The sequence below is a fragment of the Gekko japonicus genome, unplaced genomic scaffold (assembly GCF_001447785.1).
Source record: "Gekko japonicus isolate JY-2015 unplaced genomic scaffold, Gekko_japonicus_V1.1 scaffold42, whole genome shotgun sequence".
Lineage (NCBI taxonomy): Eukaryota > Metazoa > Chordata > Lepidosauria > Squamata > Gekkonidae > Gekko > Gekko japonicus.
This window is the reverse complement of record NW_015165831.1, coordinates 2,394,869-2,421,215: the sequence shown is the minus strand read 5'-3', so window position 1 is coordinate 2,421,215 and position 26,347 is coordinate 2,394,869. Positions and strand designations below refer to the sequence as shown.

The 26,347-nt window shown below is 50.4% G+C and overlaps 1 protein-coding gene across 2 annotated transcripts in view; it reads right to left on the bottom strand.

The window, feature by feature from the left end:
* RNF115 (ring finger protein 115) overlaps positions 1-26,347 on the bottom strand; it is a 66,045-nt gene that overhangs the window by 3,705 nt on the left and 35,993 nt on the right. The window contains exons 2-8 of one of the 2 annotated variants that reach the window (XM_015410809.1): positions 26,044-26,102; positions 22,232-22,289; positions 9,224-9,432; positions 6,926-6,997; positions 6,324-6,396; positions 4,620-4,713; positions 1,785-1,900 (exon numbers count right to left, since the gene is read on the bottom strand). In XM_015410809.1, coding sequence (XP_015266295.1) covers positions 1,785-1,900; positions 4,620-4,713; positions 6,324-6,396; positions 6,926-6,997; positions 9,224-9,432; positions 22,232-22,289; positions 26,044-26,102 — 681 coding nt within the window. Of the gene's footprint in view, positions 1-1,784; positions 1,901-4,619; positions 4,714-6,323; positions 6,397-6,925; positions 6,998-9,223; positions 9,433-20,861; positions 20,986-22,231; positions 22,290-26,043; positions 26,103-26,347 lie in introns of those variants that run through there. The other variant, XM_015410810.1, reaches the window with a different exon arrangement.

Genomic DNA, 26,347 nt, shown 5'->3' with positions numbered 1-26,347 from the left:
GCCCGGCGTCATGACGTCACTTCCCTGTGACGTGCACGCTGGGGCGGGGTTCCCCCCGGGGCCCGATTCCCCGGCGTCGGGGAACGGGCCTCTGGGGTGGGGGGATTTCCGCCCCCCGGGGGGACTTGGCAGCCCTATGTTCCCTGCTTGCCATTCCTAACAGCGACCCTGTTATTGCAACCCTAGTCCTGACAATAAAACAAAACCTTTCTTGGAAGCGTGTGCTCCGTTGTTTGGCTGTGGGTCCTGACACCCACGCTGGAACAGAAATTCCCCTCTACGTTGCATGCCACTTTCACTTTCTGATGGTAGCCTCCACACTGCATGCCGGTTTCACTTCCTTTGGTCTCTCGGTGTTATGGTACTGTCTGCACAGATTTATGGCCGTTTTATGACCATACAGGGGGTGACTCTGCAGTCAGTACGGGGTTGGCCCAGGGTATTTTTGAATGTGAAACTGAACCGCATCTTCTTTTGTTCTGGTGTGGGTGTGGGCAAAACAACAGAGTGAATGCTAGATGCAGAATGGGCCACAGACCCCGGGTGAACAGCCTTGGACAGAATTGGCCAACTCAGAATCTCAAGACGGCTCACAAATCCAGCCCAAGATGTTCTGGAGCTTAGTCAGAAAACCCAAAGAGGAGCCTCTCCCACAGAACTCAGGTGGGGTACAATCCACAGGCAGGCTCTCCTGTGCAAGGCCCACTGCTTTCTATCAGGCGGTAGGAAGAGAGGACGGCCCAACATAAGACGGATGGCCTCAACAAAGGAAGCCTTCAGTTTGCAAGACCTGAGCAAGACTGGTAACAATGATGAAGAAGAAGAGATTGGATTTATACTCCGCCCTTCACTCAGAGTCTCAGAGCGGCTTACGATCTCCTTTTCCTTCCCCTCCCACAACAGACACCCTTTGAGGTAGGTGGGGCTGAAAGAGCTCTGACAGAAACGGCCCTTGAGAAAACAGCTCTGAGAGAACTGTGACTGACCCAAGGTCACACCAGCAGCTGCGTGTGGAGGAGTGGGGAATCAAACCCGGTTCCTCCAGATTAGAGTCCACCCTCTTAACCACTACACCAAACTGGCTTGATAGGATGTTTTGGAGGTCATTAATTCATAGGGCCGCCATAAGTCAGAAGCGACTGGATGGAACATCACACAGTACTATGTGTGTATCTTGCCCTTCCTTCAAAGGAGCTCAAGATGGCATGCATAGCTCTCTTTCCCCCACATTTTATCCTCACATTAACCCGCTGAAGTAGGTCAGGCTGAGAAAGTCACGGGCTCAAAGTCACCCAGTGAGCATCACAGAAATGTGAGGACTCAAACCCGGGTCTCCCAGACCTTAGTCTTGACACTAACCGCTGCACCACAACAGCTCTTCACCAGAAAGAAGAGGCGCTCCTCACTGAGGCTCACGCAACCTCTCTAGCAGACTGTGCTCCACCGGCTGGATTTGCGGCCCCACCGGACCACACGTCACAGCCCCAAGTTAAGTTAAGTAGCCTTTATTGGCATAGGGAAAAAAACCCGATACAAGTAAACACAGTTTAAAAGATAAGTTAAAACCGCAACGTACATATACATCAGCGTAAATATAGGATTATTTCTCTGAGATATCTGACAGCCCCTTAAATCCATTGCCTGCCACCACCACCACCACCCCCAGTCTCATAGCAGAGCTCTGCCACCACCCCCTATAGATGGAGGGGGTGGTGGCTCTGCTCAACCTCTGCAAGCCGCTCCCGTTCCATTCCCCCCCCCTCCTCCCAAGAACGCAGGCTTACCAGTTCTAACCAGGGCACGATGCAGCTGCTGTGGAAGTAGTGATTGCACGGGAGTTGCCGGACCTGTTCCGCTACGGTGTAGTCTTCTTTACACACGGGGCACTCCAGGCCCGTATCTGCAGGGCGAGGGCAGGGGACAGGATCTCGGTTAGGGCAGCCGTGGCCAACCCGCTGTTAGTGGCTGCCGCAAGAAGACACTGAACACAGAGCAAGGAGGGCCGCCTTCCCTTCCAGCTCTGCTGTCTCAGAGGCCGGGACACCCAAGGGACAGGGTGAGAAAGCCAGAGCCGGGGGGGGGGGCAGAGTTTGCAACCCTCCCCCGCCCCCAAGGGAAACAAGCCAGAGGGACACGAAGCTGCCAGGAGCAGAAGGTAGAAAAGGGCGTTTTCCTTGAGGAATGAAGGATGGGATTTGGAGTTTACAGGGGACTGGGGCAGAAAGAGAGAAGGAAGAGACAGGTGAGAGAGATGCTTGAGAGCCAATGGGGAAAGCGGGTCAGACCATCTTGGCTCTCGACCCCATGAAGGGAGGAAGGAAGAGGAGGGGACGATACACAGGAGGAGCCGAGGCGCTCCTGGCCGCGGGCTGTCCCAGCCCATCCTCCAAAGCTGGCAGGACACCTGGTTGCGGGGCTGGTCAAGTTACGGTGCGGGTGGGGCGCTGCCCAGTAGGGTTCAGGGGATCTGTTCAATGGTGGGAGGATCCCCATTCTGTGACAGTGATGGTATCCAGGAGCAGAACCTCCACCACCAGGGATATACTGCCTTGATACCCCAGAGGGCTGGCACAACCAGGTAGGGCCACTCACTGATCCTAGGTGTTTCTGGCCGACTCCTCAGAGATCATGGGCGGGAGGAGTGGCAGGACTGCAGTCTGACCCCACAGGAGGAACGTTGCACCTTCAGCTAAGGCAGAGCATTTCCTCAAGACATTTGGGGGGTTCGCTGCTTTAGGATATGAACTGTCTTTTTTCTTTTTAATTTCGGAAGGGAGAAGGAAAAACCAGTTCGCATAAACAAGGCCCTGGTGAATCACCGGTCAAAGTCTCAAAAGATTCTTCCAAGGTTTATCACCTTGAGGCGGATTCAGGGGCCGCGCCCCGTAGATGGGTTCCACGGGCAGAGGAGTTTTCCTCCGTCTAGAAGAAGCCTTATCCCACCGACGTGAGACGTCTGGCATCAAGGGAAGTCTCCACCCACTGGAGAGTACTGCCTCCACTCAAAGGCAGAATCTGCAGAACCCAGCCCAGGGCTAAGCCCTCCGGGCATCCTACCCTCCCCTGCCGTGGAGATATTGAGCAACAAACAAGACCACGGTGTATAGTAACTAGCAAAACAATAAATCACCGTGTATACATATACAATATAAGCAGATATTTATATATAATGCTTTTAGATATCAGTTGTCAGCAAAGTTACAACTATAACATTATAGAATGCGATCTTAGGCTTGGCAGTACATACGAAACACTACAGTATATTCTCAGACAAACGACGGATTTCTAGTATAAGTCCGTTTACGAATCCTTCTTCAGGTTTGTCGTCTGTATTCTTATCTTCAATGGAATAAAGTGCTGAGGGAAGCTGAGCCAAATATCACATACTGTAGACTCTGTCACATGAGAGCATATTAGGAGCTCCCCAGTCACCAGATTAAACGCGACAACGTACAAAAAACTGTATAAGAATTTACATTGTGATGTAATGCTTGCAGCACTTTATTCCATTGAAGATAAGAATACAGACGACAAACCTGAAGTGTTTCATATGTACTGCCAAGCCTAAGATCGCATTCTATAATGTTATGGTTGTAACTTTGCTGACAACTGATTTCTAAAAGCATTATATATAAATATCTGTTTATATTGTATATGTATACACGGTGATTTATTGTTTTGCTAGTGGAGATATTGAGGGCTGTTCTCACTGAGAAATTCCTAAACTGTAGGCTGTGAAAGTGAACTAAGTAACTAGGTGAAGCCCCAGAGGAGGCTGCCGGGGATCAGACATGCGGCCTTCCCGCAGGCAATGAGCTCGTGTTCTGCCCGACGTAACAGGAAGCTGCCTTGAACTCTGAGAGCACACCTGGCCCAGTACTGCCCACCCTAACGGAGAGTGGTTCTTCAAGGATGTGGGCAGAGAATGCTTGCCCAGCTGTTCAGTGTGGGATGCCAGGGACGGAACCCAAAAAGCCAATGCTCCCCATCTCGGAGTTATGGGCCCTTGCCAATAATACAGGGACCTGCCTAACAGCCAGTCAAGGCCATTGGTTCACCCAGGTCAGTGCAGTCTACTCTGATTGGCAGCGGGTCTCAGGCCAAGCGATGTCTTTCACAGGGCTGCTGCCTGAGAGCCTCCATCTGGAGACGCTGTGGGCGGAACATGCATGCAGAGGAGGTGTTGCACTGCTGAGCCGCAGCTCCTCCCAGAATCCCAGAATGCGGGGGGGGGAGGGGGAGAACCGCCTTCCACTCCAGTCAGGTCCACTTGGCTCAGCAGCAGAGAATGCAGCGGAGCGGGTCCTTACGGGGCTCCCACGTACAGCACACATCCATCCTGTGCTGCAAGATCTGCACCAGCTTCCGGTGGGAGTACCAGATCTCCAGGGTTCTGGTGCTGACCTTCAAGGCCCTTGACAGTAAGGGACCCACATGTCTTCGGGACCCTCTCTCCCGGTATACTCCCAGAAGACCACTGCGCTCAGTAGATCAGAACTTACGGGTGGTCCCCAGCCCAAGGGATGTCCGGCTGCCCTCAAACCAACCTGGTGGAACTCTCTGCCAAATAACACCCATGTGCCCTGCCGGTGTGAACGGGCAAGGTGGTGGGAACTTACCGACTTGTTCCTGAGTGACGGTCACTGTCGGGAGAGAAGAAATCTTCTCCTTGTCTGCTGGGGGAGGTCCCGTGTTTTCCAGCTGCCCCAGGAGCTGGGAGGAGGGGAGAAACGGAAAGGCGACTGTGATTTTGCTGCAAAGGTAGAAGCTATTAAGGGGAAACAGGAGAAAGGGAGAAATAAAGGCAAGGAGGGAGCGACTTTAAAGTGCTTCGCCACAGAACTACAATGGAAGCCAGGGAGCAGCAGAGCGGGTTCTAATGTCCGCATTCATTCAGTGTCAAAGTCAGATAAGGCAAGGCCCCCAAGCACTCTACACCTTCAGGGAAACCAGCAGGTCCCGTCCTGAACCTCTGCCCTTTGCAAAGAATTTTGGGACATGCCGTAGGTAGAGGTAAAGGAAAGCTAGTCGAATCCTACTCTAGGGGGCAGTGCTCATCTCTGTTTCCAAGCTGAAGAGCCAGCACTGTCTGAAGACTTTTTTCCGTGGTCCTGTGGCCGGCATGACTAAACACCGAGGCGCACGGAACACTGTTACCTTCCCACTGAAGCGGTACCTATTTCTCTACTTGCAATTTCTTGCTTTTGAACTGCTAGGTTGGCAGGAGCTGGGGCCAGAGACGGGAGCTCACTCCGTCACGTGGCACTCGGGGCTCGAACTGCCGCGCTACTGATCTTCCGGTCTGCAACTCAGCGTCTTAACCTCTGAGCCACCGTGGCCCCCATGCTGTAGGACACCCACACAATTCACAAAGCCCAGCTGAAAATGGACACATTAGAGATTTCAGATGTTTCTGGGCTTCCTGGAACCACTTTCTGGCCCAGTCCACCAAGGCTGAATCTTTGATCCTATACAAAGAGCTGTGTGTGATGCTGCGATTCCACAAAAGAGCAAGGAAAAAGAGTACGTATGCAGGATTTCGCTCTCTGGGCATCTGACCTCTCTTAAACAGACCCAAGTTTATAGACCGAATGGCTGCAGAAACATACCAACAAATAAACCAGAGAGGCCAAGGCCTTCCCCTGATGCTGCCTCCCAGCACTGATATCCGGAGGTTTGCTTCCTCTATATATGGAGGGTCCCCTTTAGTCACCCTGGCTAGTAGCCCCTGAAGGACCTCTCCTCCATGCTTTTATCTGATCCCCTTTTAAAGCCATCACTGCATCCTCTGGCAGTGAATTCTACCAAGCTAATTGTATACTGAGTGGCAAAATATTTCATGTTGGCTATCCTGAATTCTGCCAGTGGCCTAGGAACTCTGTCCCTGCCCAGCATAAATTAGTGCTGAACAGGTGAGAGCCACAAATGTGGAAGCCCCCCCCCCCCATTTGAATTTTACATCTCCCATGAACCTGTTTGGTGGCCTTCGGCAAGCCCTCCTATCTCCCACTGGGAGGATATTAAGTGACCTACCTTGCAGGGTTGTCGTGAGGGCTGTGAGATAATGCAAAGAACGTTCAAAAGCATGGCACAAACGCCGAGTCTAATTAAGCACAACCTGTCTTTCCCTTCCCCTACATGTCTGGGTCAGTCTTCACTCTCTGGTCCCCAACAGTGACCAAAGACAGCTACCGGCTGGGCAGGAAAAGAGAAGCCAGTATGACTCAGGAAGGAAGATCAAAATGCTAAAGTGGGCCTTCAAGAGGAGGAGGAGGAGGAAAAGGAGGAGAGCTCAGGCCAGTTCCATCCGCCGGCATCTTTACCTGCGTTACGATCGCGTCAAGGCCGCTCTGACCCCAAGCATAGTCCCCGGGATTCGAGTGCAACATGCCACCCCTGGAGACAGGGAAATCAAAAGACAGAGACACACAATTGGGGAGGGGGGGCTATAGCGCACCAGACAGCATTTTTTTTGGGGGGGGAGCTTGGGGTGTCTGGCAGGTCCCCGGCACAGGGCAGAGGTCTCATGGGACACCGCAATAATGGAGGACTCCGGCAGCGCTTGCCCAGCTCCTCAGCTGCAGAGGGTGGAGCTCTTGTGCTGGGAAGGAGGGGAACCAAGCGCCGGGCAAAGGAAGCGGCACAGGCAGGGAGCTCAGACAGCCGGGTTCGGGACTGGAGCAGAGGACGGAAATCTATAGCATCTCCCTGAGCCCAAGTCAGGAACCAGAGTAACAGGGTGCCGGCAAGAAGACCCTTTGCTGGCAAGCCTCACCACGAGACTGCTGGCTCCCATAAACTGTCTGGAAATCGGCAGCAGACACAGACATCCCCCACAGCCGTTTTAGTGCACATCTTTAGTGCACGTTAAGGCAACACCCGGTAAGGGGGAAAGGGGGCTATACATGGAGTGTGCATTACTCACCAGGAAAAAGGGTGAGGGGAGCCAGGAATGGCTGAATTCGCAAAGAAGCCCGCAAAGATCTGCTGTATTATTCTGTACAGGATTGAAATCGGGGAGTGGGGGAGAGTGAGAGAAAGAAACACAGAAACTCGTGAGGAAGAGGCCAAAGACTGCGGACCAGCACTGAAAGGGGTGGCCAGAGCCGGAATTAGTTTATCACGAGAGAAACACCAAAGAGCCTTGTGACTCCTAAAAGGCTAACAGATTTATCACGGCAGAAGTCAGCATCTGCCATCCGGAAACCCTTCTGCCATCCTAGGCCCCCCCCCTCTGTCGGATGCAACCGAGGGTGCCTTCAGGGGGCAGGCAAAGCAGTAGGGAAATTCTTCAAAAGTGGGATCAGAAAGGTCATGAAATCTAAGAGGTGGCCGGAAGTCTGCAGAGACCAGACGAAATCAAAACAGGACCAGACACCCACTGGCTACCCCCCCAGTCACCGGTGATGGTGCTACCTTTCTCGCTGTGCTATGCTAAATTTAGCATCCACAGTGAGAGAGAACTCCACCATCCTGGTGAAGCCCAAACTGGAGTTACTGCAAAGTCCGTCGGTTTTGCTCGGCAGCCTCACTTTGAAGATGCCTGCTGTTCCTGGGTATCGATGACCTTTCAGGCCAGCAGCAGAGCACCACAAAGAGGCAGAGCTGCTCTCCCCCGCTGGTATCTGAATACTGCCATTCAGGGTGTCAGAACTGGATGCATTTAATCATGTGCGCGGGCAGCAGAAAGATAAAATGGAGTGGGATCCTTCCTAGGTCCCCCCCCCCATAGAAGGGTGGGGCAATTCTACCCCCCCACACACACACACTGCAGACCTCCCCCTATTCCTGGAAGCCCACTGACCCCTGGAGGGCAGGAGTTCAGAATGTTTGGCAGGCTGGAAGAGGAGGGTGGGATGGGTGGAAACTGACTCCCCACTTAGGTGGGATCCACACCACAGCCTCTGTGGGAACGGGGCCTTTCACTTCACCCACTCGAAGCTCCCACCACTTTGCTGCTTGCTCGGATCCGATTCAAAGGTGGCTGTGCCGCTGGCAAAGGATGCTTCCGTGCTGTACAGCGGGGCAGACTGCAGGACACAGGCTCCTGTTTTATGTTCTCCAGTGAACATTTTTTTTTAAAGGCTTTCGGGGAACCAAATGTTCCTAAAGACCTTCCCTGCCAGTTACATTTCTGATGCCTGTTCACGGGCTTGACTACATGATGCGTCAGCACTTTTTCTATTGCCCTTCGTCCTACTAGCGTGTGGCCAATCGGATCTCTTTTGCCTCATGACCACTGTTCCCTCTAAGCTGAGTTAGTGTGAGCTAACTCACAGTTTTTTAGCCTCTGGCTCACATATTTTTGTCTTCGCTCAGGAAGGGATGGCTCCAGAGCAAGCTAATCTATGCAGCAGCCAAATCACTCGCTCACAACTTTAATGCCAGTAGCTCACAAAGTAGGATTTTTGCTCACAAGCCTCCATAGCTTAGAGGGAACATTGCTCATGACATCCCTGAGGGCAAGAGCCCCTCACGCACAGTGAAGTGAACGTCTTTCTGGAAAGCGCTGCCCCCACTCTGAATTAGCTTCGTCTGCCCTCGCCGACAGCCATGTAGCCAAACCCGATTGGCTGCGTGCCGATGCTGCTGCTAGTAGGAAGGAGGGAGGTAACTGGAATGGGGGGGAAAGCGAATTAAAACTGTTCACGGATTAAGACGGTGAAGAGCCTCCATCTGAAAGCCACTGAGTCTGTGTGTGGAGAGGGCCGACAGGCTGCCTGAAACTGAGGAGTTGCCTCAGATTCCCAACTGCCTTGTGAAAACCACTGGGGAGGGGGGGGGACTGCCTCCGGGGGGCGGAAACAACACTTTCTGTGGGGGCAAGGGTGTGGAATGTTGGGACGTATGCCCCCTCGTTTCGGCCTTGCCCTGCAAGTGGCCACAGCTCTCCCAATTCACTGCCTCCAAAGTTTGAAACCTGAGCTACTTGAGGGGCTGCTCTTTCCCATCCGCAGTTTTGGGGCCATGTAAAGCTTTTGAGAAGAGCTTTTGGCTTGAATGCTAGCTTCATACTGGCTCTTTTAAGGATTTATTGTATTCTTCAAAACCACCTGGGCTTTTTCGAAGTAACAGGATAAAAATATATTGAACAACTATGTTCTGCTGTAATCCTCCCCACTCTACCATCCCTGCCCTTCCAATCACACACCTGAGCAAACTTTGGATCCCCCCCCCACACACACACACCCAGCTGCCCTCCTTCACCCGAGTAGGTGCTTACCCTTCGATAGCCGGCGACCTGTCGGGCCGCGTGCTGCCACGGGATCTGTACCGCCGTGTCATGGGCAGCCGCGGAGGTCTGCTTGGTCCCCAAAGGTCCGCGTGAGCTTGGTGGCCCCTTTCGTTGTCCCGGCTGTCTTGCTCAGGCGAGCTGCTCAGGAGCGGCCGGAAGTCTGGGAAGATCATCGAGTGATCTAGCTGGTCCCAAAACTGGAGGGAGGAAAAATAAACGCTTTACATTTGATCCCCAAAAGGATTGGGGCCAGATCTACCCTGCACTAAAAATGCACCCAAACTGCTAGAGAAACCTGATTTTCTTTTTTAAAAATCATGCAAGTCTTTGGATTTTAGGATTTTCATAGGCTGCCCGCACACCTTTCAGCCCACCTTCACAGTTACAAGGACCGGAAACCTGCTTCGCACTTTAAAACAAAGTTGATATCCTCCTGTTGCTAAGGTGCAACCAATATTGAATATGTAAGCACGAGCAAAGGGTGTATATGGCCTTGGCTAGCGCTACTGTAGCAGCATGGCCCCAATCAGGGGTCTCCTCTGCCAACACCCCAATTTCCTGCTGCCAAGTTTCCTCTGTGTAATGCGCATGTGCATAAACATACCGTAAGGGAACTGTGAAGTGTGATATTCAAGGTATTGGAACAAAAGGAAGCTAGGAAGGAAGGGCGGAGAAGCTTGGCTGTCCTGGTGTGGCCTACAGGTCAGCCGCTAAGGAACTGGACAGAGAGACGGGTGGCTAGCAGGGTTAGGGATATTAGGACATTGTAACCATAGAGCAAGCGGATGAGAAGAGAGGCAACTTTGCATCGCCTCAAAGCCTCCCCGAATCTGGTGTGGCCTACAGGTCAGCCGCTAAGGCCTCCCCGAAACCTTCTGAAGACTACCCGAAACCTTCTGAAGACTACCTTTCCAAGGTTTTCCAGAATTATGAGGCCTGTAGCCTCCTGCCCTCCCACCAAACAGAAGCAAAGACTATCTGAATATCATACACATCCTGCTTTAGTTCTGGGGTGTCCTTGCTTGGACAGCAAAAATCTGCTAATAGTAGTGAGTGAAGAAGAGGTCAATCTAAATCTGATGCCAATCCCCTAAGGATGTTTGTCTGGCTCTTGCGGATAGGAGTTGTTATGCAGTTCAGTGCCACTGCCTGGGGTGGCCGCCCAAACAGCTTTCATCCTGGCAAGGTTTCGTTATAGCCTCAGCAGTACCATGGTTAGAACTGACAGGCTGGGTGCAGGGAGGCCCAAGCACAAAACCCCGCTCGGCCATGAAGCTCATTGGGTGATTTCCAGTCAGACACCATCTCCCCGCCCAACCTACCTCACAGGGTTGTTGTGAGAACAAAAAATGGAAGGGATGTTCGCAGGGTGGGTGGGATGAGAACACTATCGATCAATGAGGCCTTCTGGCAAGAGTGCACAAACATTTGCTTACCCTGCGACCTATGGAAATCATCTGTGACAAAAGAACCAGTTTTCCCTGCTCGTCTGGAACGCGTTCTTATCGTCATAGGTGAGTAGCCATTTACAAGCCTGCCCTCTCAAGGCATAGGTCCAATCGAAACATTACATTGACCACACTATTTGATTTTTCTTTAAGTGAGTGGCATGTATAACAGCCAGGTACGTAGCGGGTACTGTCGAGTTTTTCCTTGTTCGCCAACTTCGAGCAGTCCTAACCAGAAGTTCACGGAAGTGGGAAAACTCACTCCCAACACTTTTTGCCCTTACCTAACATGGCGACTGTTCCCCCTCGCCACTGACCAAAATTGAAAACCTTCATATTTAATTTAACAAAAAGAACCTGGCAAATAAAGTCCATGGGCTTTGTAAAATGCAAAGAGAGATCTTTGTACCGATACATTCAAGCACTGCTACTCAGAGAAGGCCAGAGAGGCCCTGTTTGTTCAGGCACTCTGGCTCCCACAAAAACTGCTTCGCTAGAGGAAGAGGAAGAGATTGGATTTATACCCCGCCCTTCACTACCCAAAGGTGTCTCAGAGCGGCTTACAAACTCCTTTCCCTTCCCCTCCCCACAACAGACACCCTGTGAGGTAGGTGGGGCTGAGAGAGCTCTTGACAGAAACTGCTCTTTTTCAAGAACAGCTCTTATCAGAACTACAGCTTGCCCAAGGTCATCCAGCCAGGTGCAAGTGGAGGAGTGGGGAATCAAACCCGGTTCTCCCAGATTAGAGTCCGCGCACTTAACCACTACACCAAACAATTAAAACCATATCCATGGTTTTAATTGTTTTAATTTGTGTTAAATCTATTTGTGTGATACGTTTTCCTCCCTGGGAAGCAAGAGACAGACCTTGGAAGACTGGCGGGTTCCCTTATGAGGAGAAATTATAATGTTCCAAAATTTGTTTTATCTCTGGAGCTTCAGTGGAATTTTAGTTGAACACTACGATAGGGAACATGCCACGGGTTTGCTACCACAGTGCCATGAAGTTCCTCGGACAGAATGGCACTTCCAACCACAAAAGAGGGGCCTGCAACTTCCACCACTTCTCCTTTTCCCCCTGAAGACCCCCATTTTGTCCCCCATGCTGTTCCTGAGGGCCCACCAACTCATGAGAACAAAATTTCATCAGGGAGAGGAACAATGTCCTGCAGTGGGAGGGAGGCACAGGGAAGTCTTCCCTTTCCAAACTCTGCAGCTCACTGGGTAACACAGCATGCAAATGCTCCCATCCCCACAGGAGGAAAACAGGGCACCGGATTATCACAGGATTTGGGAGGTGCTGGAAAGTGAGACACTCCACATGCCGGCCGTGTGCAACATGCGTTTAAAACCACGGATGGTGCCAATCCACGATGCAAAAGGAGACATGGTGTAATGTGAGCCTGTCTGGGACATGGCAACAACCCCTGGCAGGTACTTCTGGACACCAAGAGCGTTGGGGGGGGGGAAGGGGAGAAGTCAAGCTCTCTCGAACGACTCCCCCTTTAGGAGTTCTCGTTCTCGTTGGGAGGGCAGGCTGGATTGGCAAGGCAGGTGGAGCAGCAGGCCGCATGCAGGCCTGGGCAGCAGCGTCCACACCCCACCATTCTATTGAGAAAGGCTGCTTCCAATTGTGTCAACAAAGCCACAGGCCTGTAATTAGGAGGAATGCCTAAGAGAGTTCTGCACCACCTCGTGGCCCACCTGCTGTTACCAGATCTCTTTTTACACACACACACACAGAGACGAGGCTTTTGTGGCAGATGAAGCCCACAGGCTACCCAGCTGCTAATGGCAAGATCGCGCGCTTCTGTGGGTAAGCAGAGCCCCTCGGATCAACTGACACAGGGCAACGTCCCAGAGAAGCTGCCAGGCGATTAGATGAAATTTAAGCCAATTGGTTAGATCTGCCTTAGACCTCATTATCTTATGGATGGAGCAAACTGGTCAGCGGGCTGTGCCACTTCAGACTGTAGGAGTCGAAGGCTGTTCCTTGCCCACAGAAAAGGATGATGTCAGGGGAAAGACAAGGGTAGGACTCTCCCCTCACATGCCAATTTTCTATGCGCAGGGAATGTGAGCATGTGAAACTTCCTTACACTGAATCAGACCCTTGGTCCAGCAAAGTCAGTATTGTCTACTCAGACTGGCAGGGGGCTCTCCAGGGTCTCAGGCAGAGGTCTTTCACATCACCTACTGCCAGGTCTTTTAACTGGAGATGCCGGGGATTGAACCTGGGACCTTCTGTGTGCCAAACAGGTGCTCTACCACTGGGCCACTACTCCTTCCTTCTTCACACAGAGGAGCATTCAATCACGTGAGGGGCCACATGCAGTCAGAAGCACTGCCGTCCGGGCCGAGGGGTTGCCACCAGTGTTCCCTCTAAGCTGAGTTGGTGTGAGCTAGCTCATAGCTTTTTAGACTCTAGCTCACACATTTTTGTCTTAGCTCAGGAAAGACGGGGCTCCAGAGCAAACTAAGTCATGCAGCTGCCAAATCGCTCGCTCACAGCTTTAATGCCAGTAGCTCACAAAGTAGAATTTTTGCTCACAAGACTCCACAGCTTAGAGGGAACATTGGTTGCCACTGGCGCTTTACAGCAACTGTAGAGGCCACGGGGGATCTTCACGAGGCACGGAGCGTAATCCTGTCACATCCTTCCCATTACAGACCACATGAAAGCAGAGTTGTACGGATTCAGGCCATCGATCTGTCAAGATCAGCACTGCGTCCCCTGTCCTGTGGCGGTTCTCCAGGGTCCCATGCCTTTGACAGCACCTAGTACCCAATCCTTTTAAAGGAGATGATGAGGACACGGATGCAAAGGAGATGGCCCCTATATTTGATCAAAAAGACTACGGAGAGGGACAGAGGTGGCTGGCACGTGTGATGTAGGGGTTAAGAGTGTCGATTAGTATCTGGGGGATCCGGGTTTGAATCCCCACTTGTGCCACGGAAACTTACTTGGCTGACCTTGGGCGGTCACGCTTCTCTTGGCCTCACCTCCCTCACAGAGTTGCTGTGAGGATAACATGAGGGAGAGAAGAATGGTGTAAGCTGCTTTGGTCCCCACCGGGGAGAAAGTCAGTGCACGAACGAATGAATAATGAATAAAACTCAAACCACACTAGAAAACTGAACATGGAAAACACATATACAAGAGCAAGATTCTACTCTTTTCCAGCACACAGAAAGATTTGAAGCTATGTTGTCATCAGCTGCCAAACGCCGAAAAAAAAAAGCAAGCCTGGCAGTAGAGGAAGTACCAGTTTCCCCAAACGTTTAGAAGCTGTGTTGATTTAGTGAGAGAGCAGCTCACTCCCAGGAATAGTGCAGGTATCTGGGCCCACTGCCCTACTAAGCCCTCACCAAAGTGCCCCTTCTCCACCAAGGCTCCCTCTAAGCTGTGGAGTCTTGTGAGCAAAAATTCTACTTTGTGAGCTCCTGGCATTAAAATTGTGAGCGAGCGATTTGGCTGCTGCATCAATTAGTCTGCTCTGGAGCCATCTTTCCTGAGCTAAGACAAAAAATGAGTGGGCCGGGGGCTTAAAAACTGTGAGCTAGCTCACACTAGCTCAGCTTAGAGGGAACACTGTAATCTCCACCCTTCTCCACTCCCTTTTCATAGAGCAAAGAATTCACTCAGGAGGGTCCTTTTAGGGGCAAAGTGAGGGATGCACTTCTGACATGGGTCAAGGGCACAGGAGTGGAGAGGTAAAGCTGCCTGCCTGGATAACTCCCTTCAGCCTTTCTTCCCTGGATGTCTCCAGCACATTAAAGGAATACGTGAGAGGCTGAGAGGCCGTTGGAAACTGGAGAAACACTCACAAAACAGACATCCAAATTCCAACCCCTCGTTCACCCCACTGCGCTGCTGACACCTTGTGGCGAGGCCTAGTGTTGCCTGGCCTTGCTGTCTTCCTCCCTCGTCTCCTGTGGCCTCTCCCAAGGCAGGGGGGAGGGCAGCAGCTCCCGTCTCGGCAGGTGAGCTTAGCATCAAATCACCTTGCCAGCCTCTTCTCCACCACCACAGATCAGACCTTGCCCCGTGGGGAAGCCCCATGAGCCACCCATCCGGCACAGCTTGGTTGCCCCGGCAAGCACTGTGTCTTCACCATCCCACTTGTCTTCGGAGGCCTCATTCTCTGTCTTGGGCTCCCTCTAAGCTGTGGAGTCTTGTGAGCAAAAATTCTACTTTGTGAGCTCCTGGCATTAAAATTGTGAGCGAGCGATTTGGCTGCTGCATCAATTAGTCTGCTCTGGAGCCATCCTTCCTGAGCTAAGACAAAAATGAGTGGGCCGGAGGCTTAAAAACTGTGAGCTAGGTCACACTAGCTCAGCTTAGAGGGAACACTGTAATCTCCACCCTTCTCCACTCCCTTTTCATAGAGCAAAGAATTCACTCAGGAGGGTCCTTTTAGGGGCAAAGTGAGGGATGTACTTCTGACATGGGTCAAGGGCACAGGAGTGGAGAGGCAAAGCCTGGATAACTCCCTTCAGTCTTTCTTCCCTGGATGTCTCCAGCACATTAAAGGAATAAGTGAGAGGCCGCTGGAAACTGGAGAAACACTCACAAAACAGACACCCAAATTCCAACCCCTCGTTCACCCCACTGCGCTGCTGACACCTTGTGGCGAGGCCTAGTGTTGCCTGGCCTTACCGTCTCCTCCCTCGTCTCCTGTGACCTCTCCCAAGGCAGGGAAGGGGGGGGGCAGTAGCTCCCATCTCGGCAGGTGAGCTTAGCATCAAATCACCTTGCCAGCCTCTTCTCCACTACCACAGATCAGACCTTGCCCCGTGGGGAAGTCCCATGAGCCACCCATCCGGCACAACTTGGTTGCCTCGGCAAGCACTGTGTCTTCACCATCCCACTTGTCTTCGGAGGCCTCATTCTCTGTCTTGGGTTACACAACTGCACCCCTTGCTGTAGGCTGGCCCCAGGATCAGGATATCCTGCCTCGGAGGGACAGCCACAGGGCTGCCTCTCTCTCAAGAATCAGCACTGGTTGGTCAACTCAGGTTGCCCTCTTCAACCTGGACTCCCTTCCCCTTTAATTCTAGAGGCAGGAGGATGAGTGGCGGTCGCTTGACAGCAAGGTTAAGCAGCACTCAGTCCGTGCTCAGGAACGCTCGTGACTCCACCTCACCCTTGTAAACAACCCACGTGTCTAGTCCACAGGTGTGAGGTAACAACTGCCTCTGGGCAACCAGGAAGAGGAGCTTTAGAAAACTGGAAGAGAGTCAGATCTCCTCCACCCGTCAGGTGGCCGCGGTGCCACAAAAGGCTAACACAGGCAGTTACGCCAGGCCGAGTGAGTATAATGGTTGTGGATTAGCAACTTAAGGGCCCTCTTTGCCAGACTGTTTCTGGGGCGCCATCTTGAAGCTGAAAAGCAGGTTTGGGAGCTTAGTCCTGTGAAACTATGGCTCTGATCTTTTGGGTATGTTGTAGATATGTCGGGTATATTGTAGATATGTAGCTATGCTCCTGCAGAGTGCAGGGGGTTGGACTAGATGACCTGCAAGGTCCCTTCCAACTCTAACATTCTATGATTCTATGATTAAGCTTCACTTGTATTAGTCTGCTCCCCCCACCCCCAGCACTGCCAAGGGTAAAGGTTACCCTTAGTCACCATGGACAGTAGACACCTATAGACCTATGCTCTGTGAATTTGTCAAATCCCCTTTTAAAGCTGTCTATGGCTGTGGCCATCACTACATCCTCCGGCAGAGAATTCCACATTTTAATTACCCTCTGCGTAAAGAAGTACTTCCTTTTGTCCGTCCTGAATCTACTACTCTTCAGCTTCATTGGATGCCCTCAGAAAGTACATATGTCCTTTGTTTAAAGAGCGGGTATCACAGCAGGCATCTTGGAAGACATTTTCCCCTTCCTCCCCCACACAGTACGAAATGCCTTTGCCAAGAGGAAAGGTCCTCTGAACTCGTCTTAAAAATGCGCTCCTTGATTAAACTGGGCACCTTTTTCAGCTGACAAAATGCCTTATTTAATCAGGTAACATAATCAGCTAATTGACTGCGTGTCACATCCCTACTTCAAACCAAAAGGAACCAGGACAGAATAATTGAATCAGGACTGCTTAGGCGCACCCACACCTGGACAGCAGGTAAACTCTCAAAGGACGCAGCTGGGCACCATTACCCATCTGCCAACTACGTCAGAGAGAGAATCGTAAGAGAAAAGATCAGCACTCCTATTAGCCGCACACAGGCAGGGAAGGTTCAGGAGAAAGCAGAATATTCCCACCACCGCAAGCTGCTATCGGCGGCGGCCAGGCTGTGACCCCTAAATCTTGGCTATTAAGGAGGAGCTCGAAGACGGAACCCTGGGCTGAGGTCGCCTGAACAGACGGGGCAGGCTGGGAACATGCTGAGTAATGGTTCTAAATCCAGAACGGCACAGAACATACGTGGAAGCAAACCTAGTTTGGGGAAGAGGAGTGAAATGAGAACGGGCATGTTTTATTTTAAGAAAAACATCAATGGCCCCGGGGATATTATTGATTGATTTATTAAAAGCATTTATTAGCTGCCTTTCTCCGTTGCAGGATTCAAGGCGGCTGACATGTAAACCCAACAGCAATTATTCTAAAAGGCCACAGAAAGCCACAGTTCAATCAGTTTTTAAACCAACTGAGATGTGTATTGGAAAAAGAAAAGCTAAAATTCTTGAGGCCGGGGGCACTTCCCTCGCTTTTTATTCCTGCCTTTCTGCCCAGTTAAAGACACCCGAGGCAGTTCACAAAGAGGCGGAATCACATATAAAAACAATGTTAAATACAATTTAAATGGGGGTGGACCTGTTCCACTAATTGGGGTGGCCGGCCTCTCCCTCCCCTACACCCCCCCCCCCCGGGAAAAGCAGCCTTCCCCAGTGCAAGAGCCTTGCATTGGGGGAAGGTTCCTGGGACCCAGGGGAAGTTGGTGTTTGCTAGCACAGTGGATCTGCAAGATCCAGCCCAGGACACTGAAAACCTCCCAAACCAATCCAAGCTCTATAAGAGCAGCCAAGTAAAAATAGGAGCAGTAAAAGCAACATGTCTATGGAAGGGAAACAGAACACACAGCCAAGAGGAACGGGGGGGACAGCCAATACATTATAAAGTGACCTGGGGTGGGGAGCAATGTTCCCTCTAAGATGTGGAGTCTTGTGAGCAAGAATTCTTCTTTGTGAGCTACTGGCATTAAAGCTGTGAGCGAGCGATTTGGTTGCTGCATAAATTAGTCTGCTCTGGAGCCATCCTGCCTGAGCTGAGACAAAAAATCTGTGAGCTGGAGGCGAAAAAGCTGTGAGCTAGCTCACACTGACTCAGCTTAGAGGGAACACTGGTGGGGAGGGAGAGTTCCTGGGGTCAGTAGCTGAAAGGCCCTTCTGTGGGTCCCTGGCTACTTAGCTTGAAATAAAAAAGGGTTCTTGCAAGGGGGATCCCTGCATCAATTTCGACGCTTGAACAGGTTGATATGGGAAAGGGGTCTTTCAGGTACCTTGGGCCCAAGCCATTTGGAGCTCTGAAAATTAGAGACAGCGCCTTGAATTGGGCTTCGGAACAGACTGAGTCAGGGGAGTTGGCAAAGCACTGAGAGACTCGTTCTGTCATGTTCTCTCCTGTGGAGGTTTCCAAACAGAAACTAGAGGGCCATCTAATAGAAATGCTGATTCTGCGAACTTGGGCCGATCACGAGAGGGAGGGCAGCAAGGGCCGCATCAGTGCTTAGTCCTCATGGTCCTTTCTTACGTGCCCAGGGAAATGCTGATCGCCACTTTGGGGTCAGGAAGCAATTTTTCTCCAGGCCAGTTTGGCCAGGGATCCTGGAAGGTTTTTTGTCATCTTCTGGGCATTAAACAGGGGTCACTGGGGGTGTGGGCAGGGGAGGTATTGGTGAATTTCCTGCATTGTGCAGGGGGTTGGACTAGATAACCCTGGAGGTCCCTTCCAACTCTATGATTCTATGTCTCGACGAGGACTACAGCAACTGCATTTTGCGCCAGCTAACGTTCCTCACTTTTCAATCCTCTGCAGTTACACCCTTCTTAGCCCAGTGACTTCAATGGACCTAAAGGAGGGGGTACCTCAGCTTAGATTACACCGTAAACCGTCTTCAGGGCCAGCCCTTTGTAAAGTGTGTTATAGTAACCAAATCTGGACTCAAATTTTCTTTCAATCGCAACCCTTCCCCACACCAAATTCATCCACTTTAAATTCACCCCTGTTTCCGTCGTGTGACCCCCTCCAAGAAGCACAGCGACTTGGACTCAGAGTCCACAGAGGAAGAGCCTGAAGAACCAAGGCCATTGGCTGAGGAGGACCAGTGGGGCAAGAAGAAGGGCTTGACACAGCAGAGGCACCAGCCCACAATGTGCCAGAAGCCACCCAGTGGAAACATGCATGTGAAACCTCACCATGGGCCCCTGAAATAGCCACCATGCCTCTACTGTACGGGTCTCAAACCTGGATCTGTCTCCCTCTCTGCAGGAACAGTGCAGACAGAAGGTCCGGACTAAAGTGGCTCAAAAAAGTGAACTGCCAGGACAAGCAGTGAGGCTGATACTTATTTGCAGGATCCTCCTGGCCCCAGCACAGCCCAGCCACAGGAACTCAGCACCTGTCAGCAGCGCGGCTAAGCCTGATTACCTCCCAGCCTATCTAGGCCCCTCCTTGCGGGATGACTGGTCCCCTAGGCACAAGCCTGTCTATGTCCAGCCCCTGCTGACGCTCTCAAGCCTCACTACCTAGACCTGGGGCACTGTTCCTGACAAGACCTGACTGGGTCGGTCTGAGGAGGGCAGGACAGTTTCCACCACAACCCAAGGGACAGCCATTCACATGAACTAGGCACGCTGGGGAATTACACAACTTTAAGGATGGTGAGGAAGAAATTAAAATCATTAAAAGTTTTCTATTCTTTGGCTCCATCATCAACTAAAAGAGCAACTGCAACCAAGAAACCAGAAGGAAACAGGAACTCAGCACCTGTCAGCAGCGCAGCTAAGCCTGATTACCTCCCAGCCTATCTAGGCCCCTATTTAGGCTGAGGCCTGGGAAGCTGCCTTGCTGGATGACTGGTCCACTAGGCACAAGCCTGTCTATGTCCAGCCCCTGCTGACGCTCTCAAGCCTCACTACCTAGACCTGGGGCACTGTTCCTGACAAGACCTGACTGGGTCGGTCTGAGGAGGGCAGGACAGTTTCCACCACAACCCAAGGGACGGCCATTCACATGAACTAGGCACGCTGGGGAATTACACAACTTTAAGGCCGATGAGGAAGAAATTAAAATCATTAAAAGTTTTCTATTCTTTGGCTCCATCATCAACTAAAAGAGCAACTGCAACCAAGAAACCAGAAGGAAGCTGAGACTGGGAAGGGCAGCCATGAAGGAGCTAGAAAAGATCCTTCAGTGTAAGGGTGTATCGCCAGCAATCAAGATCAAAATAATTCATGCCACAGTATTACCATGGATGGGTTTGAACGCCAGACAACAAAGAAAACTGACAGGAAGAAAGTTGACTCATCTGAAATGTGCTGTTGGGGGAGAGTTTTACGGATAGCATGGACTGCCAAAAAGACAAATAAGTGGGTTCTAGATCAATCAAGCCCAAACTCTCCCTGGAAGCTAAAATAACCCTACTGAGATATTGCGCTTGGCCATATTATGAGAAGGTGCCAAAGGTGTATCAGAAACACATATTTGTTCTATAGTCCACTAACAACTGTTCAAAACACATCTCAGCAGCAACGAGCTGTGAAATGGCAGGTAGCAGTGTTCCCTCTAAGCTGAGTTAGTGTGAGCTAGCTCACAGTTCTTTAGCCTCCAGCTCACACATTTTTGTCTTAGCTCAGGAAGGACGGCTCCCCAACTGATTTACGAAGTAGCCAAATTGCTTGCTCACAACTTTAATGCCGGTAGCTCACAAAGTAGAATTTTTGCTCGCGAGACTCCACAGCTTAGAGGGAGCACTGGTGGTGTGCTGTACGGTGCCTTGGCAGTTACACATGGGGCACTGACAACACACAGGTGCTAGAGAGAAGATGCACCCACTGGCCTGCCCGCCTCACATTTACAAATTTAACTTCCAGAAACGGTGGGGTGGGAACTAAATCCAGGACAAGTACAAGAAAGCAATTTAACAAGCAAAAGACAGGGACAGCGATTTACCAGAGGTTGATTCCAGAAGCAAAAAGGGTTCCTGGCCGACAGGGACAGCTGGAGCGTATGATACTGAGGTAACTCAAAGAAGTTTGAGCTCCTCATGCTGAGTAAGATCAGGGTGGTGTGTGGGTGTCAGTCCGGCAGCTGAACCAGTCAGGGAAGGCGGCCTGCTTAAGCACAGGCAGGTGGGAAGGGGGGGGGGGGCTGCCTCAGAGGTCACTGATCTAAATATACAATGGTTTGGGCCTCAGGCTATATTTAGCCTTGCTGGTCGTGCCTTTAGGGACCCAAGTTCTCCAGCATGTTCTGGGGTCCGGCACAATTAATTCCTGGCAACCAGAGGCTGCAATCTACAGCAAAACTGACCCAGGCTTGCCCAACAGCGCTTTAACCACAGCCCTAAAGTGTACCCACCTCCCTTTAAAATAGATCAATATAACTTTAATGTGGAACTAAACTTACACAAAGCTCCGTAAATAAAAGGAGCAACATTAGGAAAGATTTGAAGACAAGAAGGAAAAGTTAACATACGTTCCACTCTTTAACAAATATAATTGCTTCCCTTAAATCAAAATTCCAATAATCCAGAAATTTATTTAAAATATTTATACCCTTCCATATCGCCTCAGACTTGAGGAGGCTCAGTTGAAACCGTTTCTCCAAACATCTGTCAGCTCTCTAGTTATGCTGCTCAATCTGGCTTGGGCCTCGGAGTTTTATCAACCCCTTCTTTCAGCAATGCAGTTGCCTGTTTTTCCAATACACAGCATCTACTAGTTTTATCTTCCACTAACCTATAAAATAAAAGAGTTTTTGTCCCTTGGAAGAGTCCCTTTCAAATAGATATTAAAAATAGATACTGGGATCTGGGGCTACTTGGTTCATTTGTATTTTTCTTACTAACCCTAGACTGTATCTTGAAACAAAATCTTCTTCAGTTTGTTATACCCCCTCCATTTAAATGCCATGCTTGCTTTCCAGCGACAGTGACCTACCCGAAACGGACTCCATTTCTTGAATGTTCAGCTCTCTGGCTCAGCTTGCTCTTGAAAAAAGTCCTCCCCTCGGCCCCCAGATTCACAGAGTGCTTTCCTCAGAAAGCAAAATTTCCATTTGCTTCAAAGGGTCCCCCATCTTTCTCCTTCCCAACTCTTCTTCCACTTTATCTCCCTTCAAGCCCAGTCTCTCCCTACCAAGCCCAGTTCCCTCTACTCAAACTACTGTTATATATTCAGTATCCGGAGGAAAAGTGTAGCAGTGGGAGGGAGCAGCATGGCCCAAACAGAAGACTTAACCCCCCACCACCACCCATCTCCCTTAATTCCTATGCATGTTTTCCTGGCAAACAATTTATGGAATATAAAATAAAATCTCACGTCTGCAAACTGGGAAGATGGGCTGTCGTCTATTCCACCTCCACCTCCTTCTAGAAGACTGAGGATAAAAAAAACAGATGAGGGAGAAGATCAGTGCTCTCAGAAATATAACACTCCAACCCGCCTCCCAGGGGGTGGGGAGAGGGGCTAAACATAGTCCAAAGGGCCTGAGAACAGCAGCCTCAGTACAGGAAGAAGCAGGGACCAGGACGCTAAGAATGGCAGGGAGATCGTGGGAGTGGCCCACAAACTCATTGGGTAAAAGAATAGTTGTACAATTTTTATCTATACCTACACGCGCACGCACACACACATTAAGGCTATTTATTGCTCCACTAAAGAAATCATAGCTGGCTAGTTGTATTAGTTTGTCTGATTAAAGGTAAAGGTTTCCTTTGCTCGAAAGCCAGTCAAATCCGACTCTAGGATGCGGTGCTCATCTCTGTTTCCAAGCCAAAAAGCCAGCGCTGTCCGAAGACGTTTCCATGGTCACGTGGCTGGCATGACTAGATGCCGAGGCGCATGGAACGCTGTTACCTTCCCACTGAAGCGATACCTATTTATCTACTGGCACTTTCTTGCTTTCGAACTGCTAGGCTGGCAGGAGCTGGGACCAGAGACGGGAGCTCACGCCGTCATGCGGCACTCGGGTCTCGAACTGCTGAACTACCGACCTTCCAGTAGGTTCAGCATCTTAACCACTGAGCCCAGTTTGTCTGATTAGGTCTACATAAATACGCACATGAATACAAAAACAGTACTGCAGGAGAAAAATCAACCTCTACGTATTATGTGATTATTCATCTGTGCATTGCAGCAAGCACCATCTTAGAAGGAGCAGCCCCTCCTGCCTGAGAGGAGGAATGCCTCTTCTTGGGCAATACCCACACATCTCACAACAGGGGGCAGCTCAGAAGAAGATTATGGGCCTGAAGTGCTTTGAAGAATGAAACTTTTTGAAGCAAAATGTTATGCTGTTTTAAAGTCTTTGTAAAACACAACTACCACTATTCTTATACACAGGAAACGTACAGAATTCACTGCTAGAATAGCTAGGAATGGCCACAAGTCGGGCTTTAACCAAGAACTAGACACGCAGCAAAGATGGTTTAACCAAGAACTAGACGTAAGAAAGACTCTTTCTTGCAGAGAAAACACGCAACTTTTAGTTATGGGGAAAACACACGAAAGGGGAAGGACCCATTGCCTTCATCCATTTGTTGGGGTCTTGGGAGGTCTCAGGGTAACCACCGTTTAGGGTTGCCATCCTCCTGATGGGGGTGGAGGTTACCCCAATTTCGGGGGCCCTGATCCGCCTGCCAGCCAGCTGTCCAGCAGGGGAGCCCCACCCCCAAAGAGCTCCATGGGGCAATTGCACCGGGTATGTCGTGGGGGGGGGACTCTCTAGCGTTCGGCCAAAAACTCTATGGTGCAAACAAAGCAAGATATAGGATCCAATCCCATCATGCTGGGCCAGATATGTCCCAGTTCAGCAAGGTATGCTGGGGTCTTATTGGCTACGACAGCTAAAGGGAATTCCCATGCTTGAAGATGGCCTCTTGTTGAACTCTGGCTGCTGGGGAACAACCAACTAAGGAGGGCTGTGGCCTCCATGCCTTCCATCTTTGTGGGCTGCCTAAGGGAGTGTCTGGCTGACGCTGGAGACAGGATTGTGAAGTTGGCAGATCCTTGGTCCAATCCAGCAGGGCTCCTCTGACATTCATGTAACTAGGAAAGGGGGAAAGAACTGCATGCTTCCCACGTGCACCATCAGCTCAACTCTGCCCGGGGCTGAGCAAGCACTTCCAAATTCCAAAGCAACTAGATGGTCGGGCTGGAGAGATTCGAAGCCCAGCTATTTTTCCATCCCAGAACATGACACTGAGTCAGAGCTTCTCAAGGACCATCTCCAAATGTGGCAGTGATCTAAAGAAGACACTTGAGTATGCAAGTGTGTCTACGTGTGTTTTTAAATCTAGCATGCATGCTCTCAGCTACTCAGGCATGGAAAAACAGCTAGGTTCTTGGGTTGCATAATTTCCCATTTCTGACCTGGATAGAGAAAAAAAACAGGCAAGGAGTGAGTGTGTGTGTGGGGGGGGGTGTCCCAGACCTTGGAGGGACGGGGGAAGAATAAAAGCCCCTAGACAGCTATATTAATGAAAACAGGAAAATAAAGAGAAATGAAAATCCTATTGCTAAGTGAACACATGCAAATAGCGAAGCTCCCCAGGCAACAAGTAAATATGAATTAATGAGAGCCGCGTGTACTTTTAAAACATTCATTTACAAGACACTGGAGGAAATAACCTGATCACAGTTCATACATCACAGAACTGAAATTTAGAATAAGTCACATTCCCCTGCTTCACTTGAAAATTCTTTTGAGGCTCTCTAGGTGGAACGTGCTCCCACTTGAGATCAGGGCCCTGCGGGACCTACTACAGTTCCACAGGGCCTGTAAGACAGAGCTCTTCCACCAGGACTTCTGTGGAGGCGGGGGGCATTAAACCATCTTGGTCTCCCCTGCCCATGGTACCCACCCAGTGCCCCCAGATATTGCTTATTACCGATGGGGCACTGCCGTATACTAGGGTACTACTAACCATCTGTTGTTGTTCTTTAAATTACTGGAGGTGTGGACTGTTAGTTTCAGTGCCACCTGCTTTTAAATTGTCCTATTTGTTCTGATCAGGTAATTGAGTAATTGTCTTTATACTGACTTTTACTGCAAGAAGATCAAATCAGTCAATCCTAAAAGAAATCAACCCTGACTGTTCCCTGGAAGGCCAGATAATGAAACTGAAGCTCAAATACTTTGGCCACCAAATGAGAAGGGAGCACTCCCTGGAGAAGACCCTGATGCTGGGAAAGATTGAAGGTCAAAGAAGACGGGGACGGCAAAGGATGAGATGGTTAGACAGTGTCATCGATGCAACGAACATGAAATTGAGCCAACTTCAGAGGACGGCGGAAGACAGGAGGGCCTGGCGGGAGCTGGTCCATGGGGTCGCGAAGAGTCGGACTCGACTGTGCGACTGAACAACAACAACATGTAATCCGCCCTGGACCCACTTTGTGGGATAGGGTGGGATATAAGTTTAATAAATAAACAAATAGGCCTATGAGACTGGTTCATGCCAAGTCAGTCCACTGGCCCGTCTAGCTCAGTGTTGTCTGCTCCAGTGGCAGGACTACTATGCCATCCTTTAAATGAGAGGTGCCAGGGACTGATCCTGGGGCCTTCTGCGTGCAAAACAGGCACTGTGCCGCTGCGATATGACCCTTCTCTGACATCCTAGGACACTGCACATACAACGCTGCTTTATGCTGAGTCAGACCCTTGGTCTACCAAGGTCGGCACCCTCTGTTCTAACTGGCAGCAGCTCTCCAGGGTCTCAGGCAGAGGTTTTTCACATTAAAGCAATAATAAAACAATGACAAATAGGGCTGGGGTGGGGATTAAGTTAAAGTCAGCTTTACACTGCGGTGATGACGACATCCAGGGTTACCCCGTGTTTATTTATATACTCAACCCTTGTTACGGATTTAATAAAATTACAAGAAACTGTGAAGAGATTAGGTTTTGTAGCAGCAAGGACTAGAAAATATGGTGATTAAAATGCAGACCCTTGGGCCTGGCTCCTAAAGCCAAAGAAGATTTGTCGAGGCCTGACATGGATTTATGCAAGCTAAAAGAAATTATGTTTCTTATTTCGAGATCAGGACTCCGGTTTTAACCCAGGACTTGGGAAACAGGAGCTGTCCTACACATATATGTGAGATCTACCAAAATATGAGGATGAAGATACCTGGAATCTTCTGTCACTTCTTCAATAAATCCAGATTCACATCTGGGACAAGTGTATTCCTGTAAAAAGAGAAAAGAAGGGAGGCTTTAGGTTACTTCCAGGAGGGAATCACTTATCCCTGGGCAAAGACACCACTGAGTCCAGGTATCAGAAGCCACCAATAGCTGGAAGATGAGAGTTAAGCATGCAAGACTAGCACCAGGGACATCCCCTCACAATCATTTCTAGGAAATGGCGCTCCCACACAATAGTAGCTGCAGTATTGGGGGGAATTTCTGTCATTGTGTAAAGGGGGGGGGGGAGT